The sequence below is a fragment of the Fukomys damarensis genome, unplaced genomic scaffold, assembly GCF_012274545.1.
Source record: "Fukomys damarensis isolate Sample0158 unplaced genomic scaffold, DMR_v1.0_HiC HiC_scaffold_16, whole genome shotgun sequence".
In the NCBI taxonomy this organism is placed as follows: Eukaryota; Metazoa; Chordata; class Mammalia; order Rodentia; family Bathyergidae; genus Fukomys; species Fukomys damarensis.
The window spans coordinates 70,916,237-70,929,376 of record NW_022900928.1 but is presented as its reverse complement, the minus strand read 5'-3'; the positions used below and the strand labels follow the sequence as shown (position 1 = coordinate 70,929,376).

The window sequence follows — 13,140 nt, the reverse complement described above, 5'->3', positions numbered from 1 at the left end:
CGGCTGCAAACCCATCTCTTCCACCTCACCCCATACAAAAACAAGTTGCCAAGCCCCAGCAATTCTATTTCCATAAAGCTACTTATCCTTATCCTATGCTTCCTTTCCTCCTCCAGGTCGTAGTCCAGGAACCACTGAGCTAAATCCCCGGCCCTTTGCCATGGTTTGAATGTCTCCTGCAAACTCATGGCAAGTGGTAAGAAGAGATAGAACCTTTAAGAGGCGATAAGGTCATGAGGATCCTGGCCATGCAGATGACTAAAGGCAGTGCTGCAGGGGTGGGCTGCAAGTGGAGCGGGTGAGTCATCGTGAGAGTGGGTTTGCTGTAAGCCCAACCCTCTCCTGCCTCCTCTCTCTGATTTGTGTACACTGCCTGCCCTTTTACCTTCCATGATGGGATAACGCTTGTCAGACGCCAGAACCATGCTCTGGACTTCCTGGCCTCCAGAACAATGACCCAAATAAACTGCTTCTGCCTATGAATTCCTCAGTGTATGATATTCTGTTTAGCAGCACAAAAAAAAAAATGAAAAAAATAAAAGAATCAGGACACCCTGAAATAGTTTTTCTTCATCTCTTCCCAGCCATTCACATCTTTGCCATTAAATTTACGTACAAGCCAAGCCCGCACAGGCCTACAACCCCAGCACTTGGGAGAGGCTTAGGTTCGAGAATGGCTGTGAGTTCAAGGCCAGTGGGAACTACACTGCAAGACCCCATTTCAAAAGGAAATAAATAAATAAATAAATAAAGCCAAAGAACTCTCTGCTCCCTTTCCCTCTCTTTACCGACTGGAGCCACGTTCACTACTGAAGACCATCTCAAACCCCTCCTTCTACAAAGTAAAATCTCTGAAACCCCTACCATCAAACCTACTGCCTACAGCTCTCAGGCACTGTCTGTGTCACAGTGGAGACTTACAGGTTCCTGAAAACACAAGACTGCACACTCCCTGCACTGCCCCTTCCATGCTCCCAAAGGTGTTCTGTGTTTAGTAGATATCTTTAAATTGAATCTCAACCTTGCAAAGGTATCCCTACCTATGGCTTTATCAATCCCCCCAAATCAAGAGAGCTTCCAAATCTGGGTATATGAGCTCCTGGCACAGCACCAACCATTTATTAAGCATTATTAAATGTAACCTTCCCAACCTACCTATCAAGTTTTAATGGAAATTGTTATTTATTCTGTTTTTTTTAATGATAAATTTGAATTCTGTACAGATAAAGTGACTCTGACATTTTTGACCATCCTCTCCCCTATCAAAGCCTCCTTCCAGTTTCCATTCCCTTAGAAGAAAATTTGACCTCCAGATTGTAGTAGCCTCCTCAGTGATCTCGCTGTGTCCTAACCTCTGACCATCCTGACCCTGGCCACCCCTCCCAGCACACCCTCTGCTCAGCAATCAAGGCTGATGTTCATATCTGGTGCTCTTTGCTTCATACCTTAGCAGCCCCTCTCTCTGAACTATCACTTCCCCCTCCTTTCACCTGATCAACATTTACACTCTAGGGCAAAGCCTAAGACTCTCACTCACCCTTCTCCCGTGCTCTGCCTTTGCATGCTTTCTTCTCTACACAAGGAAAAAAAAAAGTCTGCCTCTATAGTCTGCATCTCAGAAAAATCGCTGTTAGCCTCAGCAGCTCCCTCAGCAGCCCTCAAAAGTACCCCATTGTTGTACAGACTTGGATGTGTGGTGAGCAATTAAAGCCAATTCCTATGTATCTCATACAGTATTGTCTTTCGAACAAATTCTATGATGTGCCATACTATGAGTCTGCCAGCACTATTAATAATAGAATTGCATTATATTTTACATTCTTAGACTTTTGTAGCTAAATTTAAAAAAATCTTAGATTTGCTGTAGGAGGAGAAGGAAGACTGATAGTGGATGGGCCATTTGACTAAGATCTCCATCAGAGTTTAAGAATAGCACACCAATTTCCACTTTATACAAAAACTGAGAAACAGAAAGCTAAGTGCCTGGCCAAGGAAATATTCCGTAAATATTCACTGACCATATGGCACAATGCTAGGTGTTTCAAGTTCATACAGGGGGATAAGAAAGGATCCTAATAGGACGCACTAGACATGTTCTCCTTCCATTCTATATAAACTATGAGTGGTACAATAGAAGAAAAAAAATCAGGAGGATCCTTAAAGATATGGCAGTGGACCTGGCTTCAGAAAACCTATCGGAGTTCGCCAGGTGGAGGGTATGGGGGTTGTAGGAAGGAATGGGGGAACAGGAGAGAAGAAAATGTTCCTAGGAGAGAAAAAAGAAATCCAGCATGAACAAATAAGTGTGTGCAGGCATAAAATAACAGGGAGTACACAGCATTACACGAAACTGTGCCACTGAAGCAGGGTGCACTTGAGCTAATGCTTACGGGATTCCTATAATCACAACTCTCTCCCAAAATAGTTCCACTAAGACCCCCCATTCTGAGGTCTTCTCTCATTTCCTGTTTCTCCTGTGTTTAAGGTCTCCAACAAATAATTTTCATTCCTCTCCTGGTTACCCTGCTAACAAATCAGGCTTCCCAAAAGGCTTATCGCACCACCTCATGCTATATGTGGTTTGGTCCCACCTCCTATAGTTAGAACTGGCTGACATCCTTGAGAAAGAAGGAAATGTGGAAAGGAGACAAAGACTTTCTGCAGTGACTCTCTTTGCAGTCCCTCCAGCCCCGCCTCAGAGACACTGGCCAATGCGTCACTTTTCTTGGCTTTCTTTCCCCCTCTTAGACCCGGTGAGGTCCTGCAGGTACACACAGACCTCATCAGCAAGCCAGCTCCACTCCCTGATCATCCACCTGTGCAGTTTCCAGAACCCTGAGCAGAACAGAATGGTCACTTGTATTCAAGTACTCCCCACTTAAGCTAACCTGTGTGGCTTTACAGAAAAGCATTTCTGTGCCAGATGTTGCAAAATAGGTACTTGTCCCTCCAGATGCTCTGTGCTTCCACCTGTTCAGATGGCAGCAGCTCCTTCCTGTATTCTTGCCATGCATGGTATGTCCCTAGCAGCCACCCAGCCCTGGCTCATTTCCAATCAGATTCTTCCCACTGCTCCACACCAGGACACAGAATGTGCCCTTTGTTGTTTCTATGGCTCTAAACATCTCAGTGCCAGGAACTCTAGTAATTTTTTTTTTTAAGACTACCTGATACATTCCAGGGCACGTCCACAAAGCAAAAGAGCACACTGGCTACTGTTATTATTAAGAAGGCCTCCTGTTCCTCCTTATAAAATGAGGAACAGACACGCTTCTTCAGAGAGTTGGGGGCCAAGGCTCCGAATGCTCCCAGGCATCATTTCCCAGAGTGGGGACAGGAACAGTCAGGTGCTTCCTCAGAGTGCAGAATGCCAGTCTCAGCCCACACCACCCACACACAATGAATGAGAATTTCCAGTGGATCATCTTCAGAACCTACACGTTAAATAATTACCATGGGCAATTCTGTTTGTACTGTGAAGTCTGAGAACTACTGCTCCTAAGGGAAAAGCCTCTTAGGTATCAAGAAATAAGTGACATCTGCCCCAAGTGACAGGGACCTGTTTACATCTCTTTCAGTGCAACAGCTGTTCAGGGTCTACCAGTAGGTTGATTTGCTGGAAGAGTAAAATCATTTTTAGCTTGTCATGGGAACTGCCAGAGTGGAGAATCCAAAGTACAACTGAAGGGGAGAAGACCAAGGGATATGGTTGAGGACGGTGGTGCCTGAAAGGATGTCCCTTCTCATTAGTGACAAGAGCTATATTACTGGAACCTCAAACCACCCTGCTGTGACAGCATCTGGTTAAACCTGATTCTGCTACCTGTTGTCCCTAATTCCTAACAGACCCACCTCTCTGTTATCCAGCCACACGTCCCATCTCCATGACAATTCTGAAGTTGCACCAGGAAACCTCCTTAGTTCATTATAATGCCACTGCAAATATCCATGTAACCTTTGAATTTTCCCATAGCTCAGGTCTAGGATTGGAAGGCCACAGGTGTATTTATGTAACATTTGCATGCAATTTACGCGCTGCCTGCAAATACCTGCATCAGTAGGTTTGTTCACCTACACTAGATACAAATGCAGAATTTATGAGGCCTCCCTGTGAAAATGGCTATTCTTCTTTGTATTCTTGCTGGTCATTTAACAGTGACTATATTAAATATCTATACTCAGTAATAACTGCAACACAGTAGGCCAAGCCCAACCAGAACCTTGTAGAAGGGAGTAAATAGCCCAAATCTCAAGTCCCAGCAGGGCCCCCGAGTTTCCTTGCACATGCCTCTTTAGAGAGTCACAGTTCAAATCACTTTTAAAAAAATGACCTTCCCAGGTCAGTGCAAGAATAAGCCTCGGGGCATTTTCCCCAACAAACACTTTAGGATAGTGGATGAGGTGAGGGTCTGAAAGGACAAGAACTGCACTGTTGTTCCTCCTAAGAGGGCCTCCTTGTGACCATGGGCATCACCTACTCCTTATGTACCTGTCACACAGGCACTACACCTGCCAGCAGCTCCACCCCTGGGATCTACTTACCTCAAAGAAAGAAAGGACAGTGATGTCTATGTGGCGGGCTGTGATTGCCTGGTTAAGGGGAAAGAGGGGCTTTTTTTCCCTCCTTAAAACGTAAAGGTTCTTTTCTCAAACTTACTCTAGAACTGAGTCTCAGGTTGCTCCCCTGGAGGCCCCACTTGGCCTGGGGTCAGCAGCATGTTATGCTGCAGCAAAGGCAGAGAGGGAAAAGGCTCCCAGAATGTTTTTTCCTCCCTGTCAGAGTTCAGACAAATGCCTACTGCTGATCCCGACACAGCACAAGTCTCCCCCAACTGTTGCAAGAAGAGGTTTCAGAGATGAACATCTTGCTCCCGTTCCAGTTTGGGTAACTTGCTGAAATTCCCTATGGGCTTTCCAAGTCGGGCCTCTGAATGAAGTAGACAAGAAGTGTTCAGGGAAAGGTTCTGCCTGGAATTTGCGACCAAAAGGCTGTTGTCAGGCCATCTGACATCTCTGTAGAAACTATAAAGATAATTTAGGGCACTTCCTATGAGTAATAAACTCCTTAATTCTTCCCTATCTTAAGTGTCTAAGAAGAAAAATTTTCAAGCTTAAAAAAAAAAATCTTACAAAATAACTGAAAGTGGTAGAGTCTATCCAAAACATTTTCTGCCAGTTGGCTTAGTTAAATATCTAGAAATATCCTAACTGGGATCCATGGGTGGTGGGGGAAAGCCCTAACAGTGACTTTGGTTGTTTATGAATTCTTACATTGACTAACACAAGGGCAAGGTCCATAGAAATTCTGTGGCCAAATGCAGAAAAAAGCAGAACTTCTTTACCCTTCCATCAGCATTCTTGATCAAGAGAGGTGAAAGAGCAAGAGAGGGCCAACCTGGGCCAAAGGGCTTTTCCTACTCAAGTCAGAGAGAAAGGTCCCTTTGCCACAATGGTCAGAGCTTGCATCTATCCCACTCTTCTGTTGCCTGGCTTTCCTGCAGCTTCTGTTCAGCCCAGAGTTTGGAATTCAATCCAGGAACAGGCATGACAAACACTATTTTTCATTTCCATGGAGACCAGAGCCTGCAATAGAACCCAGACTCCATGCCTGAAATGCCAAAACAGCCTGACCCACTTTTCCCCCCTTCCCACAAAAACAAAATGAGTTTGTTTGTGTCCTGTCCGAGTGCAGGGGGAAGCCAAAGGTGCTGTTATCTGTATGGATATTTCAAAGAGGAACAAACTAGGATAATCTTGGAAAATGCTGAGGATGCTACAGAGGCAGCGTCAGAAGGCAGAAAGGAAGTCACACAGACATAGGCCACGTCAAATCCATTCTACTTGCTTGTCCTAATATTCTGGAGGGAAAGGTTCAAATACCCCAAGAGAAGAATGTAATGACCAGCCATCTGACTTCTTCTGGAATTCAGCTGTTTCAACTTCCTTTCATGCTAATTTCTCTCTTACGTTAGTCCAGACACCCCAGACATATCTCTTCCTCCATCACAAGTTCACCTTTTCCCAAAGATATTCATACTTGTGGGTCTCTGTCTGGACTTACTTTAAAATTTTGAAAGCTGGTTCTTTTTGAGCCTTCGCATCAAAGTTCAGATGTCACCTTTTTGGACAGTTGTTCTTGAAAGACCACTCCACCCAAAGTGGCCTCGCTGCCTCCAGGCAATCGTACATCATCACTTTGTGTTTCCCTTCCCTGTAATGAAAGGAGCTATAAAATGGCCTCTTTTCTGTGGCTGAGTTGTTTACCACTAGAAGGAACACTCCATGGCGGTGGGAGCCCAGTCTCACAGAATTCCCCAGTAACTCCAGCAAAATGACCAGTATACACTGGGACTGCAGATGTGCATCACACAAATAAAGAAATGAGCTCTTTTTAAAAACTATTCATTTTATTATTTAGCCATCTGATCATTTGTTCCACTGTTCAGATATACTTGTTAGACATATCTTTCTTAAGCTGGCCCCAAATCTGCTGTCTTTATAACCCCAGTCTTTAGTCCTTATTCTGACTTTTGGATCCATGAAAACTAAGCGATGGCATCACGTCCAGACTCCTGGATGGCTTGGTCATTCGGTCTGGATGTCTTTCTGTGTCCCTCTGTTCCTTGTCTGTCAAATGGTTATCACTAACTTTACTTCAGTGAAAAGAATAACCCTGATTAGACAGTATATCTCAAAAGTAAAGGGTTTCCTATAATTTCTCGTGGAGTGAGAAAAGAGATTAGAAGTAGCATATGAATTCCCAGTGAAGAAACAGAATACTGTTCCTAAATTACTTTCGACATGGCATAAACGCAGGGCAAGGACATAGGTTGCCACTATTCACATCTTCATCTAGTTCCTACTTTCATAGGGCTGCATGATAAGGATAAAGCAGTTTCTTATGAAATTAAACATAGGAACTTTACTGGTGTTATACAATTTCCTTCTGCCAAGATTGTTCACAAGAGAAGAAACATGTATCATTTAGGGGACAGGCCTGCTGAACTGCCTGAGCCAATCTGTAGCAATCTAGTTTAGAAGGATCCCTAGTCACATAGCCTATCCTCCCACTGGTGCAGGAAGTCCCTTGGCAGTGGCTCTGCTTCAGATTTCCAATACAGAGAATTCATGGGTAGTTGCATACAGGTTGGGATATCTCTAAAAGAACTTTAAATGCCATAAGTCTTATTTCTCATTTGGAGTCAATTATAGCATCTTTCCAACTCACTCTAAGTTTAAGTCTTCAAAAATTAAGCTAATCTTGATGATTCAACTTCATTAAGCAAATACTTTCTGAACTAGGGCATGTCATGGGGCAACTATGTCATGGTTGTTTATATCCATATAATATCAACCATGATATTGGGCATAGAGTAGGGACTTAATCTTTTCAAGCTGGACTCTTTATCAGCCAAATATAAATACAGAGTATTATAGGAAGCAACCCCACTCAAAGTATTTCAGAGTCTTAAAAGATCAAAGGAATGGGACCTGTTAAAGCAGAAAGGTATTAAGATAGCCCAAGAAGCCCCTTCTCTGAAAAAGATTTCAAATCCATTGAGAAACCACAAACTACTGAAATAAAAAGCAGTTCAACTGAATAGAACTTTCAGCTCCTTCTAAGTTTGCTCATCAAGGGCCCCTCCCCCTCCTCAACAAGAGAAATATTATTAACAAAATGGAAAGGAGTTTGTACAGGATCTATCTATCCATCCGTCCATCTGTCCGTCCATCCATCCATCCATCCTTCTACCCACTCACCCACCCACCCATCCAACCATCCATCACTGAGAACCATGCTGCATGCCAGGTAATGTTCTAGGCATTAAGCATATTATTTCTGCCACTAAGAAACTCCCAATCTGGTGAGAGAGAAGACATGTTACTAACTAACACCAGCGTAATAGGGGCTACTTGGATTCAAACAAAACATTTCCCATTACCACTTGTCCTGGAAGCCAGGCCAAGGAACTGGGGAATAGTACACCAGGAATTAGGTGTCCTTTCTGACTCAGCCTCTTTCTAGTATATAGTCAGGGGCAAACCACTCCTTTCTAAGCTTCAGCCTTTACTGTTTGAGAGGGGCATCAACCAGTCCCCATAAGGATGGAAGAGAGGATGGCAAAGAAGGTATAAGGAACACCCTGGAAACTACTGAGACCAGTCTCAGCATTTCTGGGAAATGACTCAGATCTACACTAGACAGAGCATCCGGAAACACAATGCTGGCAGTCTGAGCTCATAGTGAATTTAGCATTCCCAGGTTTCTCTCTGGTCAGGGCCATATCCATGCAGGCAGCAGAGGATGTCACAGTACTGGCTGATAAATGTTCCTAGCTAGGATCTTTGTCAGACTAGCAAGTGGCTAAGATGTGAATGAATGACAGCATCTGCTGGGCCTTCCCACACACTGCTCACCTCACTGGCACAACTCTCCTGGGATTCAAACCCTGTGCTACTTTATTTTCTGGTAGACATCAAACAGAAACATGCCAAAGAATGACCATTCTGATAAGCCAAAGAAAACTTAGAATAAAGAGGGCTGTAAGTGGTCAGTCCAACTGTGTGGCTTCAAGCAGATGCCGAAGTCTCCCAAGAGGCTTTAACTAAATTTAAAACACATGAGGAGTACAGAAGCTCAGAGCTTTCCTTTATTACCTTTCTCCATTATTTCCTCTTACCATCAAGAAGTTATGGTTCAAAAAGAAAAGTGTGTTCTGTTGTACTTAATACCATTTATTTTTTTTTCATTCCAACTTTCCTAGACAACAAAGTCATTTTGTGTGTTATAACCCTCCTCTATTCAAAGGAAATGATTCTAATTTCTCAAGCCTACTCTCAAAAGTTAAAAATCATTTCTGCTACAGCATCTCCACCCAATCTTTGTTTAATCAGAACTCATATATAGAAGTGACAGAGAAGTCATTACCTGATATATAAATCATTTCACTGTAGAAAACTGAAAGTTTTTCTTTTAAGCACAATCTGTTACCTGTAGCTTCCTACCAAAGTTCTTATCCTACCCCATTGGGAGCAGTAAAACAAATTTAATCTCTTCTATGTGGCATGTTCATGTGTCTCTCACACCTTCTTTAACCTGCTGGTACCTGCCTGATTGGGTTCTTTCTCCTCTCAGTGAATGGATGCAAGGTGGTCCTAGGTTCCCTTAAACTAGATCCCAGACATGGCTTCTACTGCAGAGAAAGAGTCTGATTGGCTCTGAATAGAGCAGAATAATCACCCCACGTAATTTAGAAATCAGAGAGCAGATGTATTTCTAGAGCTGTCTTCTGAATCAGGGGAATCTGGAATTAGTCACTGTTCTCTTCTGGGTCTCTGGGAACTGTGTTTCCACCATACCCTACAGGCCAAGGAGGGTGTCAGTCCACGTACACATGCACACACATCCCTCCAAGGAACACACACAGCCACACTCCACACTTCCTGGCCAGACAAACCTGAGTTCCAGTTAGATGTTGCAGAAGTCACCCAGTTCTTATTCCAGCTTAGGCCATACCACAATTCCGAATCGTTGATATGAATATCTTTAGACCACAGCCATTTTAAATGGTTGCAAAAAAGAGTAATATTTTGTGATGTGAAATCCACAGTTCAGAGTCCATAAAATTTTACTGGGATCACAGCCATACTCATGTGTTCACAAACTGGTCACAGTCACTTTCAGTGTGCAAAGCAGGGGTGCCTATTTGTGACAGGGACAGCATGGCCCACAAAGCCCATGAGACTTGGAGAAAAAGTTCACTGACTCTCAGTGTATTTGTGTACAACCTTGCACAGGTCTTTTCCACAAGCCTATTTCTCTTCTGTCCCTCAGACGAGGAACCTGATGCAACCTACAAGACCTAGGAAGGGGGATCTAGGTTTGAGAAATTAGAATCATTTCCTTTGGACAAAGGAGGGTAGGCACACACGAGGGTTATAGCTTACAAACCCCGCCGGGGCTCCAATACCCATGGAGGAAGAGGCCAGGCTCACTCCTCTCGGTGGAGGAAAGTTGTAGGTCCAGGAAAGAGAGGAAGTATTTTTCTAGGTAGGATGATAAAAGTGCCTACTCATTTTGTCCACAGTCAATGGTCTCTCAAATGTCTAAAAAGTCAACCAGACTAGCTGACTCCCAAGTTCCATGGGACACTACTTTTCTGTGCACAATCTTGACACTGTCACTTCCCCGCCATGAAACAGTCCTTTCCCTGACCTTCCTCCCAAGGCCAGAGTTTCCATCTTGGTACTAGATGTCTCTGACCTACAGAGTATGATCCAAAGCAAAGGCGAGTATACCCACCATCAAGGTTAGCTTTAGGGAGAGACCCGGCAGGAGACAGAGGACGAGGGGGTGTCCACAGAGCAGACTTTGGTAGCAAATGTCAGAGAAGAGGCAAAGATCGCTTCGCCCAGCACTGGCTAAGCCCTTGGCTGAAGCCCCAGGGAGACAGAGAGCTCCAAGTCCTCCCCCACCCGCTACTTCCCTAAATGAAGCAAATAGCTAACAATGCAAGGAGGTGTGGGGGAGTAAGGCCCAGCCACTGGGAATCTATTTTCTCAAAACACATGGCAAATGTCTGAGCCAAAGGCTGGCAGAGCCAAAGAAACAAATCCCTTTATTTCCCCAAGTCCAGAGCAATCCACTTCCCCTCCCGTCCTCTTCTGGTGACCTGACCCATGTGTCCTACGGCCCCTCTCCCTGTGCAATGAGTAGGATCTGTCCCCACCTTCCTCACCACTGCTGTGGTCACCTCCTGCCCACAGGGGCACCAGGGAGGAAGTCAGTGGGTGGGGACAGGAGCACGTGGCCTGTCCAGCCTCCCCCAGAAGCTCTTGGCCACTTCTATGACGCACCACTAATTCAATCCTCTGCCCTCCTCTCTCCAAATCAGAGGGCACCAGTTAAGCCTCACTGGTCATGGGGACCCCATCAGCCCCAGCACAGTCCCTCCCTCCAGCCCATCTAGGGGCCCCTTTGGTGCTAAAACTCAGCTCAAACAGTGCTCATGGGGGAGGAAGGAGGCAACGAGAAGAGGAAGGGGAAGGAGAAGAGACAAGGCCAGGAGGAAAACGAAGATGACATCTCTGCAGCATGATGTCACACAGGCTGCTTTCAGATCCCCCCAATGAACGGAGAACAGAAGCAAACAACATGGACTCCAGATTTACTCTGCCTCCAAAGGTTTATGTTCCTGGCAGCTCTGCTCAGCCTGCTTGCCCGCTGGAAAAAAGCACATAATCAGACAGACAGGTCCCTGCCAGGGCCTCCGGGGGTCCCCATCCAACCCTAGGATATAGCCAGCCAGTTCCCCCAAACCCACGAAGAAACAGAGATAGACTGACACACACGCACACGCACGCACTTCAGCACGGTGAGCACTAACCTGGAGGCCATTAGGAGCGGTAGCAGGGTGCAGTGCAGAGGACTCATTCATTCATGCATTGGGCTGGGGGCGGGGCGGGGAGCAGGGGCCCTGAGGAGGTCGGAGGGCACTCACCTCCATGCCCTGCCCAAAGCCCTGACGCTACCGGGAGCGGGAAGGGGCAGGACTCTCATAAACTGGGGATGCTCCCTGGCTCTACTGTTTCGCACTGCTCTGGAATTTTAAGCATGGTCCCCCTTTATTCCCCCACCACCACCTCCCTCTGTGGCTGTTATTTGGTGTGGTAATGCAGCAGTACAGAAGTCCCTGCTCGCTGGCCCTGGCTCGCTCCCTCTCTCTCTCCCCTACTCCCTCACAGACAGCTGTTCTGAGCTCAGGCACGCACGCGCACAGGCGCACATACACACGCAGACATGCACGCTCTCTCTCTCTCTCTCTCTCTCTCTCTCTCTCTCTCTCTCTCTCTTTTTCTCTCTCGTGCATGCGCGCGCACGCACACACACACACACACACAAGCACGCACGCACACAGCACAGGCACACACACAAGCTGCCGCCTGCCGGTTTACATAATGCAACTCTTTGGTGCAGTCAGCTTGCCAGCTCTCAATTATTCATGCGAGCTTGGATACGGGAGCCACTGGGGCTGAAAGATGTTATTTCCTCCTCATCCCTCAAATCTGACAAAACATAAGATGATGCTCCTGGGAGACTCTGTTCCCTCCGCTGTCATCAATGATTTCCCAGGTGTTGCCTATTAGGTCAACCCACATCAAGGAGGTGACACTAAATAAACACACAGGCGCTCTGCTCTGAATAGAGGCTTGTGTCCTCCACAGCATGACAGCCGCTCTCCCTGCCAGAGCCCTGGGAATAGGGCTAAGAGAGAGGCAGGGCTCAAGATAGCAATCCACAGGAGAAAATGGCTGAGGCCCTCTTCAGGATGGCTCCTGTAGGATGGGTTCCCCTCAGAGCAGGTCAGGCTCTCACAGATACAGAGCACTTGCCCCTGTGACAAGCAGGGTCATCTGAGTTTTCAAATTCTAACCTGCACCTCTGAGAACTATTTTCTCTGTCTGTTCACTGAAAAGCAGGGTTGCGACTCAGACACACAGCTCCCAGAGGAACGTTCTGTTCGATATTCTATTCAGCAAAGGACAGCATGATTACCCTGAAAGTCATTCATGGATTACAGAGCACTTTTGTTCCCATGAAATCATTAGACTCTCACCACAGTCACCTGAAAGACCTCAGTGACCCATCTCACCCACGAGGATGCTGAGTCCTGGCAAAGGGAAAAGGCCCACTCCCAAAAAGAGGCTGAGCTGGAGATTCAGAGCTCTTGACTCCAATCCCAGGATAATGAGCTGTCTGTGTTAGTCAGCTACCCATTGCTGTGGCAAAATACCCAAGATAATCAACTTAAAAGAGAAGATACATGTTGACTCACAGTTTTTGAGGCTTTAATCCTTTTGCTTTCAGGCTGTGGGAGAACAGTACACCTCATCACAGCTGGGAAGGGGGAAGAGAGTGGTCGGGGTGGGACGCAGGGTCTATGGCCACTTCTCGGGCACACCCCCAATGACCTAACTTCCTTCCACCAGGCCACGTCTCCTAATGGTTCCACCACTTCCCAGTTAGTGCCACAGAGTAGCAGCCAGGTCTTCAATGCATGGCCCTTTGTGAGACACTCCAGATTAAAACTAAAGCACTGCCCAACACCCTCAGTGGGCTTGTATTTAGAGAAGCAATGT

The 13,140-nt window shown here is 45.9% G+C and overlaps 1 protein-coding gene across 15 annotated transcripts in view; it reads right to left on the bottom strand.

Moving 5' to 3' along the window:
• Gramd1b (GRAM domain containing 1B) overlaps positions 1–13,140 on the bottom strand; it is a 163,672-nt gene that overhangs the window by 45,180 nt on the left and 105,352 nt on the right. The window contains exon 1 of one of the 15 annotated variants that reach the window (XM_033764398.1): positions 11,388–11,477. The exons of 13 other annotated variants lie outside the window; for them this stretch is intronic. In XM_033764398.1, coding sequence (XP_033620289.1) covers positions 11,388–11,434 — 47 coding nt within the window. In that variant the 5' untranslated portion in view covers positions 11,435–11,477. Of the gene's footprint in view, positions 1–6,061; positions 6,080–11,387; positions 11,478–13,140 lie in introns of those variants that run through there. One more of the 15 variants, XM_033764402.1, reaches the window with a different exon arrangement.